At 53.1% G+C, this 22,928-nt stretch overlaps 5 protein-coding genes across 5 annotated transcripts; 3 read left to right on the top strand and 2 right to left on the bottom strand.

The window, feature by feature from the left end:
- Positions 1-1,329: 1,329 nt before the first annotated feature.
- CCM_01369 (uncharacterized protein) lies at positions 1,330-2,540 on the bottom strand (the record flags this gene model as incomplete). Its single annotated transcript, XM_006666525.1, has 2 exons — positions 1,330-1,498; positions 1,549-2,540. The coding sequence occupies 2 exons, from the start codon at positions 2,538-2,540 to the stop codon at positions 1,330-1,332; spliced, it is 1,161 nt and encodes a 386-aa protein (XP_006666588.1).
- Positions 2,541-3,196: 656 nt separating this feature from the next.
- CCM_01368 (asparaginyl-tRNA synthetase Slm5, putative) lies at positions 3,197-7,465 on the top strand (the record flags this gene model as incomplete). The annotated part of the gene is made up of 13 exons (XM_006666524.1): positions 3,197-3,285; positions 3,376-3,543; positions 3,630-3,674; positions 3,753-3,858; positions 3,885-3,908; positions 4,016-4,084; positions 4,622-4,650; positions 4,708-4,791; positions 4,987-4,999; positions 5,534-5,552; positions 5,641-6,056; positions 6,114-7,220; positions 7,307-7,465. The coding sequence occupies 13 exons, from the start codon at positions 3,197-3,199 to the stop codon at positions 7,463-7,465; spliced, it is 2,328 nt and encodes a 775-aa protein (XP_006666587.1).
- A 2,580-nt stretch (positions 7,466-10,045) lies between these two features.
- CCM_01367 (uncharacterized protein) lies at positions 10,046-10,785 on the bottom strand (the record flags this gene model as incomplete). The annotated part of the gene is made up of 2 exons (XM_006666523.1): positions 10,046-10,356; positions 10,449-10,785. The coding sequence occupies 2 exons, from the start codon at positions 10,783-10,785 to the stop codon at positions 10,046-10,048; spliced, it is 648 nt and encodes a 215-aa protein (XP_006666586.1).
- A 5,556-nt stretch (positions 10,786-16,341) lies between these two features.
- On the top strand, positions 16,342-17,177 carry CCM_01366 (uncharacterized protein; the record flags this gene model as incomplete). Its single annotated transcript, XM_006666522.1, has 4 exons — positions 16,342-16,530; positions 16,599-16,627; positions 16,821-16,935; positions 17,109-17,177. The coding sequence occupies 4 exons, from the start codon at positions 16,342-16,344 to the stop codon at positions 17,175-17,177; spliced, it is 402 nt and encodes a 133-aa protein (XP_006666585.1).
- A 2,259-nt stretch (positions 17,178-19,436) lies between these two features.
- On the top strand, positions 19,437-22,556 carry CCM_01365 (camp independent regulatory protein; the record flags this gene model as incomplete). The annotated part of the gene is made up of 6 exons (XM_006666521.1): positions 19,437-19,541; positions 19,650-19,742; positions 20,255-20,310; positions 20,379-20,403; positions 20,852-21,128; positions 21,154-22,556. 6 exons carry the CDS (start codon positions 19,437-19,439, stop codon positions 22,554-22,556), a joined length of 1,959 nt encoding a protein of 652 aa, XP_006666584.1.
- Between the last annotated feature and the right edge of the window lie 372 nt (positions 22,557-22,928).

Here is a 22,928-nt window from a genome sequence, read left to right as displayed (position 1 = left end):
TGCAATGGATGGGCACAGCCCTGAGATCTCCGCAGAAGCGAGCGGAAAATAAAATCGACGAAGAGCCAGCCGGACAGGGGCGCGGGGGAGGGGGGGGGGAGCTACATATTGTACACCGAGAACTGGCGGCTGGTACAAATTATTCCTCGCCCACCCCCTCTTCGTCATTGAAGAGGGGGGCATCTTTTTTTGGGCGAGTGAAACCTGCATGAGGTATATGTTGTATATGTTTTGTTATAGTCTTGTTTCATTTTTTCGGGCCAGGCTCTGGTTGCCCTGTTCATTCGTCTTAGCAGGCAGGGGAAGCAGTGATTCGGGTTGACGCTGGTAGCTCTTGTGGTGATGGGGTGTCATGGTGGAAAAAAAAGACGTCAGCAACTCGGTGCCACCCAGCCTGCATACAGAAATATCCACCTCGTCTCCCATCGTGTGATTGATTGTCCTAGCCTCGCATCCCGGGGGTATGACGCTGATATTGGCAGGGAGCGAGGGCGGAGTCCATCGATCCTCAATCTCCTCCAGCGGGGCAGCAAGGGCATGACAGGGGACGAGCGGAAGCCAAAAAAAGAATTGTTTCTAATTTGTAGATACCTAAACTACTATCGTAGACATACCAGTCGTGCCAGCAATAACTACTACTCAGCAAAACCATAATCCATCAGCCTCCTTCCGAATGCAGTAACCGTTTTGCATGCACCGCCAAGCAGCAAATCCAGCAAATCCAGCAAATCCTAGCTAGGTATGTATCAGGACCAGAACATAGCCCGACCATGGGCACGCACCCATGCTCGTCTGTTTGCCGCCTCCAGATTGTGCTGTCTGGCGAGAGAGCTCCGTGCCTCCCGCTGACAGATACCGAGATGGACGCGGCACAACACAATCACAGCCAGAAACCAACACTGTCGGGAATCTCCGGCACCAGGAAAATAACAACCAACGTTACTCCAATGTAACCAAGCAGCGAGCCTTGAGTCGACTCATGTCGTCACATTGGAATCCGCAGTGCACCAGAAGCAACACACTAACAGCCGACCACCCTCCACATCTCATCACTCTTCTCCGTAGCATTTGCCTAGCACACGTTACAGCCTCGGTGTGTCGGCCGAAAGGCACCGTGCCAGCCTTGGTATTGACATTTCCCAGCCTCCAAGCAAGAACAAGCAACTAAAAAGAGCCAAGAAAAAAAACCGCACCAACAGCTTGAGACGTCATCAGCTTCAGAATAGGCCTCATCCTGCATGACAGCATCCCCACGGTTGGGTACCTGATCTTCGCCGTCAGCTTGAATGGACACCCACGTGAGCAAAATAAGGCTTTTCAGTCGGTGGCTTACCACGTCTCCTGCAGGTTTCGAACAACCTTGATAAAAGAGCCCTGGGGTGCAATGTCTTGGAGCCTCGGAGCCGTACGCATGCAATATGTCCGCCCCCCCTTCCCGTCCTGGCTGGCTTTGATGCTGTCGCGCCACCCTTTCCACCCTTTCCACCCCTGTCGCCAGCTGGGCAGGCATATAGATCGCCTCAGCTTGTAATCATTTCGAGGCCATACCGAGGATCTGGCTCGCTGACCACGCGCTCGATCTCGGCTGCGTCAAAAACCCGCTCAAAGATGGACATGTCCGACGGCGCCGCCCTCTGCAGCGAGCCCAAGTCTCCTTTGGTCTTGATTCTCGTCTTTTGCTCCTTCTTGATGAGTTCCTCAAGAATGCACTGTGTCGTATTCAGCGACGCATCTTCAAACACGAAAATGATGTAGGAAAACTGCCCGCGCAGATCCGGATCAAACAGGACAACTTCCCGCCAAATCTCCGCCAACTGTTGCGGCGGATTGCGACAGCCGTTTCCTAGACCGAAATCACCCACCACCACGCGGTCATAGCCGTTGTAATGACAAATTCGCAGAGCTCCCCGGATTTTGTCCTTCATTTGCTGACGCTCCGCCTCAAACGAGTAAGACGCTCCATTGTCCTTGAGCCTTGGCCATCGAGTCGGTGGCACTGATAATACGGGCAAGTCGTACCACCGGTCTAGCTTTTCATACCGGTCATGAGGGCCACGACAAACCACGACTGCGTCGGAAAATACGCCACCCGTTGTTGGGATGGGATAATTGCTCTCTTCTCCAGTTTGCGGCAATGGCGTTGATAGGGTCGCGAATAGATTGCTGCGTCTGCATAGCTTCTCTTCGTACAGGAGAGAGCCAATCTCCCAGTCACCTCCAGGTCGCCGCTCATTCGCGGCGCAGATGAATGGAATGCGAATTCGAGGGCCGCCAGCAATCTCGCTCGCTTGCGAGTCCATGTTGGCGTAATAGATAGCTCTCATGACCGGGTCGCCGTTCTCGACACGGAAGAATGGCGGCCGGATGCTCGGTCGTCGATTCACAGGCAACTGCAGACAAGGCTCTCTATACAGAATCGAATAGGGCGGGTAGAGGTCGAAGTAGCTAGCATTGAGCAGCGGAATAAAGTTGCGTTTCGTATCCAAAGCAACATCCGACGGCTTTGGACGGCTAGACCGGCCAGGCTTGCTGGAAACCATGCTGATAGACGGGCGTGGCGATGGCGGGAATCAACTTTTAGTAAGGCTTGCTTCTGTTGTAACAAACAATCATAAAGGGACTATCTTCCCTCAAGGCGGCAAGAGAGCCTTTATATAGCCTCACGGTAGGTAGGTAGGGGTGGCAGTGGCTTGTGTTGCGCCAGTGGCCAGTGGTGTACAGTCGAGGTCAACAGCCGGGAGGAAAGCAAGGGTGAGGCGAGTTGGGAAACAGAGACGAAGAGCTGTCACGCAACACAACAAGTCAAATCAGGCCAAATACAAGACCAATATTTTGGGGCAACCCGACAACAAGCGAGCTAGAAGCGTGTATGGGACAAGGGCTCGAGGCGAGAAGTGTCGAGCTTCGACAAGTGACAGTCACTAACTTGTACACGGACGGGAGACGCCATTAACAAGAAACAAGAGCTAGGTACGTATTCCTGAGTGGCTGTCTTGGTGGCAAGACAAAAGACTGGGGGCTGCGCACGAGAGCTTCAGCACCCATCCAAGCTGGCGGGACCGAAGAAAAGGTCGAAGCAGAGGCGGTGCCAGGAAGGGTTCGACTAGGCATGGCGGGCAGCCGTCCCGGTAGAGAGAGCGGGCAGAGACTGCATGATTGCGAGATCTGACAAGAGCATAGGTAGGCTGACGCTGCCATGCTCTCAGACAGACCTGACAAGCTGAGGACAGCGCAGAGCAGCGTTGGCATCGGCGCTGCAGAGGCCGGATGCGAAGCAAGTCGGCAGTGAGCAGGCAGGGTCAGGTTACGGCCCGAGGGGTAGGGTCTAGCTCTCTCGTTCCCCCACCTGTGGCTTGACTAGGTAGAGGGTAGTAGAGGGAGGGTGACATCTCTTGCAGGTCTAGCCGCAGCCTTGGGAGAGATCTGTGGCACACCATCTGTGCTTGTTCAACACGCGGCCAAGATTAGGCGGCGCGGCGGAGAGTGGAGGGCCATGCGTCAAAGTCGTCCGGGCGGCCCGTCGACAGGGTTTACTGAAAAGGCGTTAGCCCGACGTTGCTCATGTTTCGGCATCTCATCAACAAGAAGCTCTTTGCGCTTTTTGCGAGCTGCCCGGCTAATTCGAGCAGTGATCTGAGACGGCCTGAGACAGCAGCCGAGCGACTGGATTCTAGGTACGTCGAGTGGCATGGTAGAGACTTGGGATGCTCATTGCGAAACGGGTTAGTGAGGCGAAAAATGGGACTTGGTAGTAGAGTAGAAGTACATGTATTCGTCGGCAAATGCGTGGCCGAGTCGACTGTGACAAACCAAACACCCGTCGTTGGTATTCAACGAGGCACCACGGCATTCGACATCGTTTGCATAGGCTATGGCATAGGTAGGCTATGGCTGAGAAGCCGGGCTCGGTGATCGGCTAATAGCCAACGGCGGATGATTTTCCTCGCAAATACCGATGGTGATGTCTGTTTGGCTAGAGATACTGGTGAGCGATGACAAGTGATTCAGTTCCTAGGAGAAGTTGTGGTATGAAGGAGGCAACTGGATGCCAAGACAGGAAGCCGAGACAACGACGCTAGAGCGGGTCTGCTACACTTTCTAGTTCTACCCTTCTTGGGTAAGCGCAACTCGCTAATACTAGGTACATTTTTTTCTGTCATCTATAATTCGTACAAATTACCAGTAACTGCTTCGTATTACGAGCACCCAAGTACGGGACAGCACATCATTATAGACGTTTCTATTGGCCTATTTCTGCTTTGCTCCATGACAACAGGTAGCACTGGTACCCTACCCATGTCAACAAGGCTGACAAGAAAAAGAACATGTCAAAAAATTCCAACACGATGATACAACCCCCTCCCCCTTCTGTGTACAGACAGGCAAGACCTGCGTAAGCGACAACCAAGGTACTACCTGGTAGGTACCTACGCGCGTGAGGCCTGTTTTCTGACAGGGCACTGGACACGTTTTCCGCTTAATATGTAATTTTCCCCTGTCATAACGCTGTTAGGTTACCACTACGTGTTAAAAAACATTTATATTTTTTATAAGCCGTGTTAGAGACGTCAACAGCGTTGTGACAGGGGAAAATTATCTATTAAAAAAACGACCTGTCTAGTACCCTGTCCAAAAACAGGCCTCACTCGCGTATGTAGGTACGTACCTGTAGGAACTCCGTAATTTGTCCAGTCTTTGCCTTTGCAGCGCTGTTGCCAGCCTGTTGGGCGCCGGTTCCTGCAGGCCCCAGCAGCCGCCCATCAGCCACGGCGTCGCACCATGCATTCGCAAGTTAGCACTCCATTCCAGACAAAGGCAGGCAAGAGCTTGGGGGAGGCAATGCACATTCACAAGCTCCTATCCGTTTCCAAAAAAGGACCGATGAGAGGCTAAGAAAAAAGGCACATGCAAATTGACTGCGTAAATGGTTCCGTCGCCCCCGTCTGGAGCTGCTCAGCAACTCGGAAGCGCGCATGTTCATTATAGCGCCTTATCCACTGTAAGGTGTGGCTACAGCGCGTCAAGTCTGCAGGTACCTGTGCTCTAGCAGGTACAGGTATAAGGCAAGCGCGAAGCGACAAGAACCGTTGTCACGCATAGGTAATCTACTTCCCAAGATTCCGCCTGGTAAGAGACTTGAAAACGCTTCAGCACTTGTCATTTTGGAAACCAACAGCAAGAATCTTTAAAACATATTTTCAAACAACTTTATAAACCACCAACAGCTTTACACAAGCAAGGGGGCCAGCGCACGTCGCTACCCACCCACTTGCCAGGTACCTCGGAGTGACAAGGCATCCACCGGAATCACCATTTTTCCTCAGCCGCCTCAACCACAGATCACAGGCTAGTTACAGGCCATCATCACGGCATCATCACACCACAACAGTTGTCGTCACGTCCGTTTCTACCACGTTGCACCCCAATCCGGCGTTGATCGCCCCGGCCTTCATCTCAAACTATTGCCCGCACGCCGTCGCCTTCTCTTGCACCCACCCTTCCAGGGGCCAAGACACGTCCCATTTCATGATAGGTGACGTCTGCCAAGTGCGGTGAGCTGTGTCATGTTGGCAGCACGAAGCTTGCGACACAATCGCTGGCCGTCGTGTGCTGCTGTCCACCGGGCCTACTCGGTCTCAGTCCCGGGAGACCGCCATGTCCGCCTCAAGACCATCGCAGACCTCAAAGAGTTCCAGTCCTCGCAGCATGTCTCGGACGTCCAAGTCCGCGGCTGGGTGCGGTCGGTGAGGAAGAGCGCCGGCGTCCGTTTCGTCGACTTGACGGATGGCTCTTCGATGCGTCCGATCCAGGCTGTCGTCGACAAGTCGCTTGCACTAGAGTTTGTCTCCCTCGAACCACTTCGCCTCGGCCATTCTGCTAACCGCCCACGCCAACACAGCATTCGACCGGGATCCGCAGTGCGCCTCCTCGGCACTTGGAAAGAGGGGTCGCATGTAAAGCATAATCAGCCACCGGACGAGCCGCCGGGGGCCGAGCCGGGTGCCCATGAGCTGCAAGTTCAACAGGTTGACATCCTCGGCCCCTCCAACCCCCAGGTACGCTAATCACCGCGTGCTCTTTGTCTGAAAGGATATTCACCTTCAACTCAATAGACATATCCCATCCAAAATAAGTACCAAAGCCCCGAGAGCTTGCGGACAATCTCACACCTCCGATCCCGCACCCCATTGAACAGCACCCTTCTGCGCTTCCGTTCAGATGCTACCGCCCTCCTGACGCAGTTCTTCTTTCGTGAGCAGTTTCAACAAACACACCCACCCATCATTACCTCTTCAGACTGCGAGGGCGCTGGTGAGGCCTTCATGGTACAGGCTCCCGGGAAAAGCCATTTCTTCAGAGACCCAAAGTATCTCACAGTATCAACGCAATTGCATCTTGAGTCTTTGGCCCAAGCCCTTGGTAATGTATGGACACTGTCTCCCACATTCAGAGCCGAAAAGAGCGATACATCACGCCACCTGAGCGAATTCCAGATGCTCGAGGCAGAAATGAGCTTCGTTGATAGCATGGATGATGTCATGAACTTGGCTCAACAGATGCTCGTGTCACTTGCGAGCGGTCTAAGGGAGCTTCGTGCAGCCGAGGAACTAAAGCATCACAGAAGAGATGCCAAAGAACCTGCCGAGAAGCTGGCTTTTGAAGACCTTGAGAGCGTCGAGGTTCTTGACCGTCGTTGGAACGGTATGATGACAGAAAAACCTTGGCCAAGGCTCACATACACCGATGCCATCGAGATGCTGCAGCCCGTAGCAGAGCAGTTCGAGCACAAGCCCATCTGGGGCGCTGGACTTCAATCCGAGCATGAAAAGTTCCTCGCCGAGAAGGTCGGCTACGATGAGGCGAACGATGCTTACCTTCCCGTCTTTATCACACAGTATCCACGCGATATCAAAGCGTTTTACATGCTGAAATCGACTGACTCGCCGGCCCAGGGCCAAACTGTTGATTGCTTTGATCTCTTGGTACCCGGTCTCGGCGAGCTAGCGGGAGGCTCTATGCGCGAACATCGCTTGCCTGAGTTGGAAGAGAGCATGAGGTTGCACGGATTGCCCGTACCCAGCGCCCGTCAATCCGGAAACAACAATCTCGGCTGGTATCTGGACCTGCGGCGATGGGGATGCCCACCGCACGGCGGCTTTGGACTCGGCTTTGATCGGCTCCTGAGCTACCTCACTGGCGTAACCAACATTCGCGACGTGGTACCTTTTCCGCGCCATTTCGAGCGCTGCGACTGTTGAAACGTGGCCCGCCATGGGGGTGGATGGCTATCTCGTCGCCGAAATAGTCAGACTTGCTGCTTCGGTATGGTGGGTGTCTCGTCGCACCCGATGACAGTTTGACAGAGCGCTCACAGGGTGCTGTGCTCGTTAGTGCTGCCGTGCTCGGGAAATGCTTCCGTTACCCTTTCTTTCGGCTACACAATTCGAGGCTGCTTCACAAGTGAAAACCACGTGGCTTCTGTGGATTATGTACGCGCCCTGTACGACGAACTCTATCAAGCCTTGCCAGATATGGCAGTAGGCACGAAGTACACGGCTACTCGGAGAAATACTGTGCTAGAATTTTGTTGGGATTTGTTGAGGAAAATGGCGTGATGCTCCCGATTTCGGCCGCAGATTGGCCCCATGACGGGCCATTGCACGAGTTTCCGGTGTCAGCTCACCGTCGCCGCAAAGCACAATTTTGGATCTTGTTACGACGTAGGTGGTGTAGTATTATGTATTCCTAGTGTACTTATGATTGTGAAAGCTGGACACGGTCTCAAGGCCGTACTGCATAGCAAAACTCCTGACCGAGCTGTAAATGTTCAATTCGATATCACCAAATCCTTCACCTCGAGTGAAGGAAGACAGCCGCCTCATGATGGGCCTCTTTCCTTGCACCGTTTTTGCTGTAGGGCGTGATCTGTTGTTGAATGATGAATGTCAAAAGACTGCGTGTCGCTCGTTTTGCAAGCGGTTGACGCATCCCGTGGAAGCGCCGCCTGCGTTGTTCGACTCGCCGTGTGATTTTGAGGCTGTCGCCAAACAACCCTCCGTTGCCAGTTTTAAGGCGTAATCAACTTAAAAAAATGAAGTAAGAATCATCATGCCATTTCTCAGAAAATCCATACAAGGCTGCGGAAGAAATATTGCTGTGTTGCTCCTACGCGTCCAAATCGGCGACGTTGGTCTGATCTCAATGGCTCTACTTGGGAAGAATACTTGATGCTTTTGTGAATATCAGCACGTAGATTGTACTTTTTATTGCCGATTCGTTTCTTTTCGGGGCCGCGCAGGCGCGCAACAGCGGTTGTTGAGCTCTACGCTCCTCCTCGACCTGTTGGCGTTGCGCTTCCGGAGCAGACAACTTGCGCAAAGGCGCCACTGAGATGGACTACATTGAGGCGCTCAAATATCAAGACTCTTCATTTGTGTCTTGCTTAAGGTATATGGGAATCAAGTGACAATGACCGGATTGCTGGGACGACTCGGAGCTGCCTTGGCAGGCTGTCAAAGTGGTTATATGATGTGGCACTGGCCCAGAGCTGTTGTGGACTAGAGAAACTTTGGGGAGATGACTGCGTTTTTCTACTTTTCAAAACTAGGACAGGTTGCAAGTATAAATGACAGATTCTGGTCCTGTCCATTGTGCAGCACAAGACAGTAGCGTCTCTGCCGCCACAGTTCACTCTTTTATAAGTACAGAAAGAGTCATGTCTTCACTTTCGAAACTTGGACAAGTTGGAAGCATCAATGGCAAATTCTGGTCATGTCCATCGTAGAGGACAAGCCGGCAGCTTCTCCGCTGTCAGAGTTCACTCATAGGTAGTACAGAGGGGGTAAGTGCCTACCTCGAGCATCTCGAACGACGATTGCTCAATGTGTTTTTTTTTCTTTGAAAGATTCTACGTTGAACATGCCAGTTTATCCAAAGTACAACGCTTTTACCGTCCGCTTTTTCCACGCTTCAAGGACAACATCCCATGCTTCTGCCATATCATCTGTACAGCGCCACCACAACGGTGGAACTGATATGCCAAAGAGGCAACCTTACTCTCCTCACCCACAATAAGCATAAAACAAACGGATACCGTCGATTTACTCCCCCCCCCCCCTTGCTCGCTCAGCATGCTTGAGGCCGGAAGCCACGGCATTCCGGGTTACTACAAGACCAAGCGCAGCAGCACACCCCTCCCCCCGGGCCCTGCCCCTTCCTTGTATCTTTTTGTCTTCTTAGGAGGCAGGGGCTCACCTTTTTTTTTTCAATGTGGACCGGGATCGGTTGGAACGGCAAGGCTAGCGATGCGAGATGACCATTCTCCGTCTTTGCCCATTCCGAGCGAGAATGGGTTGTGGGGGAGAAGAGCAGTGACGAGGGGACGAAACGGCCGAGTCTCGGGGCTTGACGGGGAGAAGAAGAAAAAAAAAGCTTGATTAGAAACACGATCATGGCTCCTTTGAGAGGCGCGCCAACGAGGCTAGAAACGAGGGAAGCCTGAAGTGCCGAGTATCAAAGCTTGTGTTGGATCTAACAAAGGGCCGGGCCCCCTGCAACTGCTGCGCCACAACCACATATAAGTAGGCTGTTTCTTGTGGGCATAAGAAACAAGGGTCCCCGTCGGGAGGGCGGGTAAAGCAAAAAGTAGAGCTAATCTCGGCGTACGGCAAGCTCGGCTCCTCCCTTTGGCGGGGGGCTGGATTCGATGACGGGCGAGGGCTGCACCAGTAAGCGTAACAGAGAGCACATGAGGAAACGCAAGAGAGGCATACATGATGCATGGTGGTATCAGTAAGAGATCTTGGGTGCTACGGAGATGAACAAGACCCCCCCCCCCCATCTGGTTTGTGTGTTTTTTGACCGGAGAAACGGCTACCGGATCACGTTGTTGTTGTATTGCCCCACGAGAAAAAAAAGAAGGAAAAAGATATACGTGCGTCTGCGGATACCAGGCGGAAACAAGGCGGAACGAGAAATGGTCAGCAGCCAATATTGCCCGCATAGACCCAGCAACGAGTCAGCCTGCCAATAGACGATGTTGAACTCAGGCGAGGCTGCGGGACAACTGCCAGAGTGAGACCCCCGGGGGGCGGCAACCCGGCTTTCCTCTTGCTTTGAGGCACGGCTTCATTCGTGCCCGGAGGAGGATACCCTTTTTCAACAAGTCGGTCCCTTGTTGATCCTTCTTGTTGGCCGACAGCGCCACGTTTCGCCCCGCGCGCGCATGCAGACAACAAAGACCCTGGACAAGGCAAAGTGTTTTGGGGGGTTCCGGGCACGGCAAACTCGGCCAGCCCTGTTTTGTTCCCCATTGTCGAGGCTTGATTTCGTCTTTTTTTTTGTACAGCCACCACGCTAATTGCCCTATTCAGTCTGCAGGGGAGGCGGGGGGGGAGTTGTGCTGATGCAAAACCGCCGGATGAAAACCATGGTCCTTTGATCCGTACAAGCGACATGTGTCAATGTGCGCCGGCAGGGGAAAAAGCTCAAACTCTTTGCTCTTCGTTCAACACTGGGTAGTGGCAAGTCGGCCGTTGACAATGGCCCAGCGGGAAATACAAGAGGCCTTGGAGATCGTGGGCCGGGGCTTGGAGGGGGGATGCTGACGCGGTATCGCTGCAGGCGGGCATGAGATATTGTGCCGGGCGGTGCATATCCAGTCTGGCTCTTCGTCACCGTGCAGCGGTCAAGACTTGAATGAAACTGGAGGGAGTCATTCCAACTTTGACGGTAAAAAAGGTGGTTTGTGAGGCTGCAAGACAGCTTGTACACGAAACGCTTCATGTTTTACATGACCTGCTTCTGTCCAATGAACTTGCGCTCGGTATGCAGGGTGCAGAGCAAATAACAGAAGTCATGAAATGCACAACAAAGAGATATCCTTGCATTAAACTTGCCTATATTCCATCAAAGTGCTAAAGTGGCCATCATGTCATTCCCATCGGCAGTACGATGCCATCCGGTCCACCTACGGCCCGTGAACATGACAGATTGATGCGATACTGGCTAGGAAGCGTGCATTCAAGGACGTAAGAGAATTGGCTGATTCGTTGTCGATGACCCCAGAATCGGTCATGGGTGGAAAATAAAGGATAGGACCCTTTGCCGATGCTTCCCCGGCCCGGAGCGATCAGGCTAGTTTTGATGACGGGGCCGGTTCAAATCGGCTCTCGGCCGCCACACTGACAACCAGGCATGTGCAAAAGGGACGAAAATCACAAGCGAAGCCACTTAAAAAAAAAAGGAGGATAGGGAATTAAAAAAAGCAAAGCCACCCTCCGCATGCGATGTCGACTGCGGAGGCCCCCCTCCGCAGCCTGGTGAATTATCAATGCAGATGCAGTTGAAGCTTGCGGGCGCGCCATTACGCACAAGAGAGTAATACTTGATATCCGTACCCGCTCCGGGGAGCTCGGGCCAGCGCCCTGCAATCGGAACTTTGGAGAGAGAGAGGGAAGCCTTGGCGTCAGATAGTACGACTTGCATCGTCGTTTTGGGGGGGGGGGGACAGCCGCTTGCAGTTAGAAAACGTGCATGGGCGTTCCGAACAAGACAAGGACGACCAGAGAGACGTTGCTCTAAAATGGAGAAACACCGTGCTGCTGAAATGAAACTCGATTAGGTCTCGACAATACGACCTCCCGGAGGTGGCCACAGCGGCGGATATCGGCCCCGCGGAGAAGGGGAGAAGGCTCTTTGTTGATGCCACCGGCGGGCGGAGCTATCAAGAGCAGACGCGCCAAGGCCTAGCAGCCACTTGACATGCCCCGAGAATAAACAGTACGGGACAGCGAAGTGCGGCGTGGAAGCACGGCCAGATGCTCCCCCGTGCGAGAGCCGAACTTGCACTCACCTGGACCCGGGAGCCCAAACATGGCAGGTGGCGGGGTGTGGACGGAAGAGCCGCAGGTGGCAAATCCATCATGGGGGCCAAAAAAAGGCCCAAGAGCCGAGCGAGATATGTATGTACCAGTATCGCCCCAAGATGTATCGTGTCTGTGACGACGCGAGGTCCGTGCCAATCCGTTTGTTGCGATAGAGCCATGAACAGGGGACGCCGCAAAATAGAGTTGCGGATCAACAACGTACGCCAGCCAATCGGGCGGTCCAATACTAGTTAGTTGGGCTCTTTTCCTAGACACAACGTAAACGCGTGAAGGCGAGTAGTAAGAAATGGCTTGGCAGGAACGCATGAATGAGATGGCCACGAGAAAAAAAGGTCTCAAGGTTGCTTGGCTCAGCGGCGGTTAGAAAGTATGTTGGTGCCGGCCGGGTCTATTCAGTAGTGCCGTGGTCGAGAGAGTAATGTTGACGTGCGCCTGATGTAAGCCTGCCCACTTGGAGCTCCCAGATCAGAGGCCGTGTTGGTGGTCGTGGTCTAAGTGTTTGCATCCGTGAGAGAGGCTGTTCTCATGTCCATGGTGCTCTAGCCATCAGCAATGGGGGTGGGCAGAAGAAGACGGGGACTTGATAAAGAACTGAAGAGTGAAGCATGCTTTGAGGAGTCTCGTTGAAGAGTCGGGTCGAGTACAGGCGTGATACGTAACCTCTCGAGACTGTGGTGCAAGCAGATATTCTCTAGATTCTGTCAGCGACTCTCCACGATGTACATGTCGAGGTGCAGTCTCACCACCTTACACCAGAGGCAATAGCACCAAGATAGCTCGACAGTATTCTTACCACTACCCATCACTCTCTCTCTCAATCTCGAACCTGGGGTTCTTTGACAGCGTTGCATGTATAAATCGCCGATGAGCTCGCGCGATCCCAAAAGGTCAAGGGTAGATGCGGGCACATGATGTTGTGATGCCAAGTACGATCCGGAATAAGCCAAAAAAATAACAATAAAAATGACCAACTAAAATAAGTTAAAAATCAAATAAATAAAAGTCCTGCCATAGTCTCGAATTGCGCCATCACCTCTCTCTCGTCGCATTGTTCGTCAGCTGAGACATGGGCCAAAATGCCGCGTTGGTTGGTGACGTTGGCGTCGCAAACCAAGGACGGGCCTGTTTCTTTCTAGTTATCAGACAAATAAATAAATAAAAACCCCCACCAGAAAAAAAATCGCGGTTAGCGCTGGCGCGAGCATAAAAACAAGGTTATGTGCCATTTATGCCGACGCCGCCGCCGCCGCGCCCGCTGCACACTGGGCAAGCCACGAGCTGGACCGTTTTGGTCCTCGATGCGAGACGTCATCCCTTGAGTCATGAGCGACAAAAAATCTGACAACAAATTAAATTATTAAGCTGATTTCCGCCAAGACGGCGTACTTTTTTTCTTTTTTCTTTTTGTCTTGGTCTTGGGGCATCCTTGTTTCCGCTCAAGCTTTTTTTGTCCCCTCCTAACCCCCCCGCCCCTTGGCGCGCCAAGCAGACCCTCACGGGTACTTTGTTGATATTGGCCCACCAGCGCCGTCCAAAGCTTGGCATGTTCAAGGAACTTTGCATCATTTTTTTGATGCGGTGTACATGACAGTAAATTCATAGTTGCATGGTTTCTGCACTTTTTGTGCTTGTCGATCATGCCAAGATACGTTTTGGCATTGACTCTTTTTAGTTGAGGTAGTTCTTGTCTTGGCAGCGTAGGGCTGGTTGGTGAGACCACCTGAGTTTTTTGGTCAGGCGGCCCTCTCCATCAGGTCAAGCTTTTTCTGGGCGTTTTGGTGGCTTGCAACCTGAAGGGCCCTTTTCGGGGGTTTGAGAAGAAACATGTCCGCGGAGTCGGAGTGCACATGTACCCCCCTACAACAGTGACGAACTCTGTGCGGGCGAAAAAGGCGTGGCTTTTCGAATTTTTGTTGTCTTGTTTGCCGACCAAAAATGGCACTAGTAGGCCGACGGAGTTGTGAACCACTGATTTGACCAGCTGGCGAATGAGACGGGCGGGCCGGCTCCGGCGGCGGTGGTGGTCATGGTAGACGCGAGCGTAGTGCGACAGCTACCTACGTACCGCCGAGACAGGAAATTCGTCATTCCGAAAAAAAACAAAAACAAAAAAAAACACACCAAAAGATGAGGTAACTAGAAACAAGGCTCCGGCCGGAAATAAGGCCCGTCCTCCGTCGTCGGTATCATGATAAATCTAGGTGGTATGCACCACTCTCGCGCGGAACAAGTGGGTGGGATGAAGTGCTTTTCTGGGAATAAGATGCCGAACCCGCAAGCTTAAATCAATAAAAATTCTGAATAAAAAAAGAAAAAAGAGGGCCAAGCCGGCTGGGACGGCATCTTGAAATGACGCTACTGCAAGCCACCAAGCTTGTCTTGCCCCATCGGCGCAACCCTCCCCTGTCCGCCCAGCCATGCCCGCAATTCCGACTATATTTTACGCTTGAGTTTTGAGTTGGGGAACTTTTTTGCCTCCAAGAAGAACAAGGAAGAAAAAGGTAAATGAACTGGGCAACGGTAATAGTCTGCTGTGCGGTGAAGGGGCGCTTCTATTTGTTGCGCCCCGCCCCGCGCCCGTTCTGTCGTTGTCCATTTGGCACAACCCTTGACATTGGGCGATCGGCTCGCCTGATGCTGCCCTCTCCTGCGCGATACTCGGCTGTGGATCAGCAGTTGGAGGGGGGTTACCGACCTGTCTCGCCGCGCCAAGACTAGTGGCTGACAACGTTTAAATTCATGCTTAAAACCCGCAAATCAAAACCGAGCAGGGGGGCGTGCATGTGGGGCTCCGTTGCCGACTTTGCCGTCCCAGGTATCTTTGTAGTTGTCCTTTTTTCTTTTTGGCCCAAAAGAAGCCTTCTTCGGTCAGAATGCGTAGCCCACTTCCCACCGCATTTGGTGTACCTACCTGAATGAGTAAATGTTTTTTATTTATTTTTGAAACCGACAACCCGACCCAGTAGTTCAGCCAATTGTCATTAGTAATGCGTTGGTCCCCCGTGGCGCACGACTTCAGCCAAAGCCCAAACGCCGCTACGAATCTCTTGTGCTACGCGCGGACGCACACGCACAACGAACACAGCAGCAGCTGTTAGCAGCTCCCCGCGCAGGCGCTGTTTGGGCTTATCTCGCTTGCAGATGCCGGGCGCAATCAACTGTAATAGAAGGCGTGATGCATGATCCTATACTAGTATCCATAGACTCGAAAAATAAATAAAAAAGCATGCGCAAGATACCAGGATTCTGTCCAAAAACCAAGCCAACCGAGTCCATTTTGACTCAATCGCTTTGCAAAGCCACGAGTGCGCTACGTTGTAATGCTTATCACCGGGTTGTGGGCGGCCAAGAGAATCCTTGATCGACATCTTGGCAAACACCGAGACGCGAGCCCACAACGTCAGCCAACGAAGCAGGTTGTAATAAAAAAGAAAAAACAAAAGGAAAAAAAAAGGGACAGAAAACCGCGCAGATTACTGGTAGTTAGGTAGTTAGTTCGGCATATCCCTCCCTGGAAGCCGACTTTGCCAGTGTCTCGCTCTTATCATGGGCAGACGCTAACTACATGGCATTCCAAATGATACGTGGTACACGTGGCCGGGGCAAAAAAAGAACCAGGACCGGAGGGATTGCGAAATTGAGAGAGAGAAGATCTCTACCACATCGAACCCTAACTACCATATCGAAACCCTATTCAGCCGTTGTCTGACTGAATAGTTAGCATGTACATGCACGCAAGACCAGGGTTCGTTCCGTGCGTGCTGGCATACCACAATGCCAAAGGTAAAAATAGAGTACGAAATTAAACAGAGACAAGAAGCCAGATATGCTTTTTACTTCTTCATGCACCCCGCCCACCACAACGTTCGGTTACGATTCGGCAAACGGGCAACAAGGAGACGCGGCCAAAAGGATAAGTCGGCACCGCTGGGCCTCACGCGATGTCATTGCGTGGCGTCTGTCGCGAAGCTGTTGTGCCTCGAAAAAGAAGGAGGGAAGCCTCCGTACCGTAAAAAAAAAAAAAAAAGGACATGTAGGAGATGTAATGCCAACTAGCATATCTTAGCTGATGATCCAAGCAATAGTGCCGGAGCCTCCTCTTCTGGTCATCATGGGCTCCAAAGAAAAAGCAGCCCTGTGAGAATGAATAAGCTGGGAGGCTCGCTTGCTGCGTACGCAGGGGACCCGGCTCTCAAGTTGCCGATGCAGCGGGTTGTCATCTTTCCCTTTCCCAAAGGAGCGCCGTGCAGCCAGCAGGCCCCGGGCGGCGCTGGGCCCGGGGTTTCTGGCTTGGGCCTCGCTTCTGCTGGTCTTGTCCAGAGTTGCTGGCTGAGAAGATAGAGCGACGATGAAAATGTAGTTAATTTGTACAGATGGTGAGACGGGGCGATTCTAGGCCTTGGCACCTGAAACCCGGGGGGACCAGCAACATGCACACACAAACTTCTACGAGATGTCCCCCTCTGGTTTCACGAGCAAGGCCAAGCAGAAGGGACAAGAGACCAGAAGACAAAAAGAAGCCGACTTTGCCGGTTTGGAGGTGTGGTTTCTGCTTGCCAAGCTTTTTCGTTTTGACGACGATCTGGACAGTAGCGGCTGTCAGGGCGATGGGGGTGGTTTCTTGGCCAATAGTCCACAGAAGGTAGGTAGATAGGTAAACCAGCAAATGTACCTGCGCAATCCCCTGCTCTTGTTGCTGCAAACACGCAGTGTAGACGGCCCATCCGTGGTGTTTGTATGTACGTACTGTACGAGTTGGCTTCATTCGCAGAACGGGGAGAAAGTTGACGGAGAGCCCGATGCATTGATGGGGGGTGCGTTGTATTAAGCTCGGTGCAGATCATCGAGATACTGGGCGGGTTGGAGAGGGCCGCGTGACAAGCTGTGTGCCCCTGCGCTCGACTGATACCTACGCAAAGTACCTGCTTACAGTTTATTACCATACCTACAAAAGACCCTCGTCGTCGTCATCTGCACAGGCGGCGCGGGTGCCCCGGAAAAGGCGTTCGGTGAGGAAAAGCCTGTCGCCGTTGCTCCTGCCCTCTTCGTCAGTAACTACAGAAGAGGTTTTGATCCATTGTGGCTATGATAAGGCTCTCAGCGCGCGGCGGCCGGGTAAAACGGCAGCGACAAGGGAGGTGGGGGGGCGGTTACCTTTTGGCGAAACGCCCATTAACGGGCAAAATCATTTCATAAAACAGGCCGAGGGTGCCTTGACAGGATCGGAGGGAGGGAGCCGTGTCCGCGGAAACCGGAGAGGCTGTGTTGGGGGATGAAACCACGGATTAGATGCGACAAGAAGCTTTCCCCCCCTCGTGGCAATCATGGTACAGATTAAATTTACTCGGTTTGGGTCCTGGAAAGGAGGGGTGGTCGAGAATGGGTGCAGGCGGCAGCTGCAGTAGCAACATCTGGGATTGGAAAGAAAATGCCGCGGTACTCGCCGCGGTGCTCGGCGGTTTCCAGCTTGCACTGGTCAGGTCGGCCGACCAGGGTCTACCCACCTACTTCCCTTTCTTTCCTTTTCTTTCATTATAGTAGAGTTATTTTATTAATCTAGTGCGCATTTTTCTCAAATCAAAAACACCACACCCCAGTCTGATAGAAAGAAAAATCGCCCGACTAAGAAAAACCTGGGGCGGAAGCCGGCACCACACCTTGTCTGTTAAGCTTGCTTTAGTCCGTAACCACACACACACACACACACAACGTCGTCCGTTTGCACGTTTCTTCAGCCACAGTGGGAGAAGGCGGAGGAGGGGGGGGGGGCACACACCTTTGGTCGTGCCGATTTATCCAGCGGCTGACACGGCACGCACGAAAGGGTAGGAAATAACAGATTACCTACGAATAGAGTACGAATTAGAGAATAGGCTACTTTTTAAGGCGCAGCTTGGACCACACGCAGGTTTACCAGCGGTCGGTTGATCAATAATTAGGTATGTAGTCTGTCAATTTTGTCGAGTATAATGGTTACTTCTTGGTCAATCAGGAGCAAAACGGTGGCGCTGTTGGTACTAATAAGGAAGCGGCACAACTGACACGAAGCGCTGGCTTGCTGCTAAAAGCAACCACCGTGTCAGGTGCGTCGAGACCCCCCTCCTTTCGTCTGTCTGCTTGCCGTCGTGACAAAGAAAAATATAAGCTTAGTACCCCTGCTGGCTTCTTCGGTACCTGTTTCATTTTTTTCCTTGTCTTTACTGGGTTGATCCCAGCCTGCCCCGATCCGTCTCTTCCTCATATCGCGGAGCGTCCTGTGCGCCCCTCAGCGGCCTGCCACAATGCCTTTTTTTTTTCCACGTGCCCGTTCTTTGTCCTTTCAGCAACTTGATTCCGTCACCGAGGGCTCCGTTTCCACAAGTCGCAGAAACTCGACCATTTCTATTTATTTGAAATTTGTTTTCGTGGCAGCATGTGGCGTCACAAACTTGCCACACGCGCACCAAAATACATTCGGCCGAACAAAAGTCAAGACGGAGGAAACATGTCTCCACCATGCTCTGGCGGTGGTTCTGCCTGTATCTAAATACCTACGTATGCCAAGTCTCTTATTTCCGGAAAGGTGGCCCGTCCCTGTTTTCTGTACTGCCAAGCTTCCCTCGCCCTTCGCGTTTTTCTCTGTTTCTCAAGGCAAGGCAGGGGGGCCTACTCCGTAGAAAAAGACGATTTCGCTCCTCCTGCTGATTCGCTTTAATTTGTTGCTCCCCGGGGGGCACTGCCTCCGCTCCGCGGGGCAGGTCCGGCCTGTCTGTGCCTTGCTATTGGTAATAATCGCACTATCCTGTTGCGCTGATTAATTGGCCGCTTTTTTGCCCGCATTTTGCAAACCACAAATGTGCCAGAAACAGGTACCTTTGAATTATCGCCATGGAGTGTGGTATTCCGCGCCTCGTTCAATGGGGGCGCTCGTTTGGAGCATACATATGATCTCTTCATCGTAAGTCTATTCACTGGCGTGTTTCAAAAAAGCTTGTCGGCCACGCAGCGAAACGCGCTCCGTTCGGCAGCACCCTCCCTTTTTTTTGCGCTTAACTTTTGCCTTGTTTCTGCTTCTTTGAATGAATTGTTTGGCACCTCTGCCACCCCCTTGGAGCTTGTACTGCTTCACGCTTGTGCTGTGATGCACGACTCGGCATCTCCCAGCCGTTGGTGGGTGGCATCAACGGAGATGAAAATAAAGCCGTTATCAGTTGCGCTGGGGCTTGGTCTTCATACTGGATGGGACAGCGTCGGATGAGCGGTAGCTGGCAGCCACAGAATCCTATTTTCCTATTTACGACGTATGTATCCACCAGCCACCAAGTAATAAAAGGCTGAATGGCATGTTTAAATTTGGGCGTTGGCAGTGAAATGGCTGTGCAAACTAGTGACTGGCTACCGAGTACTTTGTATGTGAGGCCGTAACTACTGGTACTATCTCGGCGCAGCCACGGAACTCGGCCTCTTTTTCCCTTGGGTGCGCCCTCGTCTCGCATTGCATTACAGACGCAGGTGCCTCTGCAAACCAAACAAGAAGCATGATACGCCATCTGTATCACGGCTTTGTCGATGCGGTCGGTAGAGCGACGCTCAGAGACGGGAGCCGGCAAGCACGGCTACAGCGAGCACGATGTGCTCATGGTTGCTGATAACCCGCAACCAATGGAGTCGATAGTTTGCCCGGCTAGGTCATCCCGTACTCTGTCTGGAGTCTGGAGTCTGGAGTACGGATCACCACAGCGGTACATACATACATGGATGCAGGGTTTGGCTTCGTAACAGGTGACGCTCCTCCTCCTCGACACACCCCCCGCTCGCGCTCGCGTTCTACAAGCGTCGCACCCCCTCGGGGGCTCGATGACGATCTCATGGCCCGTACGTCGGCGTCGAAGTGTGTCTTTGAGTACAGATTAGAGTACTCCGTCCTTGGCTCTCGGCATCTCCATCCGAGTCGCTGCTTGGGAAGTCTCGGCAAAAGACGCACTATCCCTCGTGCGCCCCTGCCAGCGCGAGCACTAATTATAAGAGAAATATAAGCATTGTAACATGGCGATGCAGAGGCACGTCAGTCCGTGACTAGTTAACTACCTACCTAGTTACCTAGTTGCCTAGGTATACTACTACTACTACTAGTTGCCTAGGTAGTCTGGCCCCTGGATTGCGCATCTTTCCAGCCCGCAAAGCGGCCCTCATTGCCCGCTGTTGCTCCCTGAGCATCTATCTCCAAGCGCTCACACACACCACCGTACCCTGCAAATTACTCGATTGCTCAACTAGCGGCTTTCGCTGCCATACCTCCCCTGCTTGTCGCTCGGCCGCCCATCTACGCTTCTTTTGAGCCTTGTTTGCCGACTGCTTGCAAGGGGGAAAACGCGGCGAATACGTAGAAAAAAGGGAAGAGGGTCAGCATGGCGCGCCGATGGGAGACGACGTGTCATGGATGGTTAAGTTCACCGAACAAAAACAACAACTGAAAAACAAATCTAGTACAACTAAAACTAAGTTTTATAGCACGGAAGCTTCGGAGACTCGTCGAGTAAGGTTATTCTAACGACACTATTCCGTAATGAAACTGGCTGATTTCCGTGTTGCCTGAAGAGCCCCCTGCGTACAAATTGAGCCAGCCAGAGAGAGCTGTATCTCGGCCACTGGCCACTGACCACTGACCACTGACCACTGACCACTGACCACTGACCACTGACCACTGACCACTGACCACTGACCACTGACCACTGACCCTTGCCCCAGAGCAGCTTGTTCAAACACACGCCCTTCTGCCACCGCACCCCCCCAGCACTCACACTCCACCCTCCCCCCCCCCAAACTGGGCTTAATGGATTCTTATTATTCTTTGATTTATTTCCAACCATGATGAGGGTTCAACGCGATCGGGTTTTCGGCATCTTAGCAGCGCCACATTAAAATGTATGTGCATTGGCCCCCCAGCATGTAGGCCCTGCCTGGTCCTATCCTATCCTAGGTAGTACGCCTTGGCTGGCCAACAGAGCCGACGCCTTGCTTCTCTTGGGACTATATTATCCAGTGCGCCCCTCGGCGGCCACGATCGGGTTTTGAACCCTCCTCCCCCCTCCACCTCTATTCACCTCTCCATATCCTCCAGATCCAACAAAACCATCATTCACTGCGCCCGGCCGTCTCCCAAATGGGAACCACCGACTTACTCCTCCCTCGACATCGTCAATTGCCTCGACTATAACACACGCAACCAACCAACTTGCAGGCAACCAACCTCTTGCCCTAGTTAGCGTCATCACTAGCCGTTCAGTTGACAACAAGTTCAAAACAACCAATTTGCCAAATCGACAGTCGACATTTCTGTTCCTCGAGGCAATCAAATTACCGAAACCGCCCATCATGGAAACCATTCCTTCAGAGAAGATGGAGACGTACCACGGCTACGTGCGCACGCCGGCAGACGCCATCAAGCTGTTTGAAGCGTGCCGCCTTGGCCTCTTGCCGCGGGTGCAGCGCCGCCTCTCCGAGAAGGAGCGCCAATCTATTCGCTCCGGCTCCGTTTTTGTGTGGGATGAGCGCGAAGCTGGTATGCGACGCTGGACCGACGGCAAGTCTTGGAGTGCGAGCCGCGTCTCGGGCAGCTTCCTGACATACCGGGAGATGGAAGGGAAGCGCGGCGGCGGCTTCGGGACCGGCCGTCGGGCTGGCAAGGATGGACGGCTTAGCGATGAGGATGTGGATGATGGAGAGCCGGAGGGGTACCGCTACAAGGCCGATGGGCTTATGAAGCAATCCTTCAGCATCACCACCTCGAACAACCAGCACCTCCATCTCATCTCGTACTACTCCCGTCCGCAGCCCGGGCATGCGGAGCTGCCTCAACCAACCACTGATCCTAACCTGCGCACCATCGTTCCCGTCAAGGGCATGTACCCCGAGTCTAGCATGGGCGAGGCGAACCAGACACCGGCACTAACACGAACGCCAATGCAGCAGGCCACGTACATGATTCCTCATCAACACGTGCACCCTCATGCCCACGGCACCCCGTACGCGTCTGGCTATGGCTGGCCTCCGTCGCCCGCGGCTACGCCTCCATACAGCAGCTTCGGCTCCTCGTCTTATCCTCACGGGTTACCGCCACTCCATAGCCGTCACGGCCAGCACCAATCAATGTCCGGCTACGGTGCTCCTCTCGCGGACCGCGCCCACGCTCCTCAACCGCACTATTCTTATCCGCACCACTACGAGGCTGCGCTGCCGCCGCTGCACACCACGCCTAAGAAGGCGCAGGCATATGCAAACTTTCCCACCCGCCCGCTGTCGCCGCCCCATGAGCTCCTGCCATACAATGCCTTGGCAGCCATTGACCGCCGTGGCTCGTTGAGCATGGGCCCTCTCCCGGGCCTTAACACGGTCACGGCCGGGCCGCGGGTCGGTGCTGGCACGCCACCGACCAGAAATGCTAGTGTGAGCCCTCCGCGCACCGCCGGCTCGGACCAGCCCAGCACCAGAGGCCAGCGCTCCAGTCTGAGCAATCCCGTCCTGAACAGTATCCTGCATCCGACCCCCGCTTCTAGCGAGTCCGGTGGCGGAAGCGGACACAATAGCCCAAGAAGCAACAGCGTTATGAGCGTGGATATGCTGGTATCCGGCAGCGAGGACGCGCGAGCCATTCAAATACTGAACCGCAACTTCTTCAGCTCAACTTGATAATCGCAACTTTTGCGGCCCAAAAAAATAGCGTTGATTTTTACATTTGATTTTTATGCATAGTATTGGTGTTGGGGAGTGATTTACGACCGGACAGTGGGCGAGGAGCGTCAAGTACGCTCCTCGAGTAGGACGAAGGACGGAATGTATCCGAGTATGACGAAGCATGGAACTTGTTCCATATCGCTTGGAAGTACGACAGGCCGCCAGGCGGCGCAGATACTATACGTCATTAATTTACTCAAAATTACACTGTATTACCAACGGTTCCTTCGCCTTGTAATTTGCAATTTTGTGCGTCACAAGTACCTAGATGCTTAGCGTTTGCACATCGGAGCAGGCTGGCTTCTGAAGGCTGGTTAGGCTGTTGCG

The sequence above is a fragment of the Cordyceps militaris genome (assembly GCF_000225605.1).
Source record: "Cordyceps militaris CM01 unplaced genomic scaffold CCM_S00001, whole genome shotgun sequence".
Classification (NCBI taxonomy): domain Eukaryota; kingdom Fungi; phylum Ascomycota; class Sordariomycetes; order Hypocreales; family Cordycipitaceae; genus Cordyceps; species Cordyceps militaris.
The sequence above is the reverse complement of the archived record's forward strand: the minus strand, read 5'-3'. Positions and strand labels throughout refer to the sequence as shown.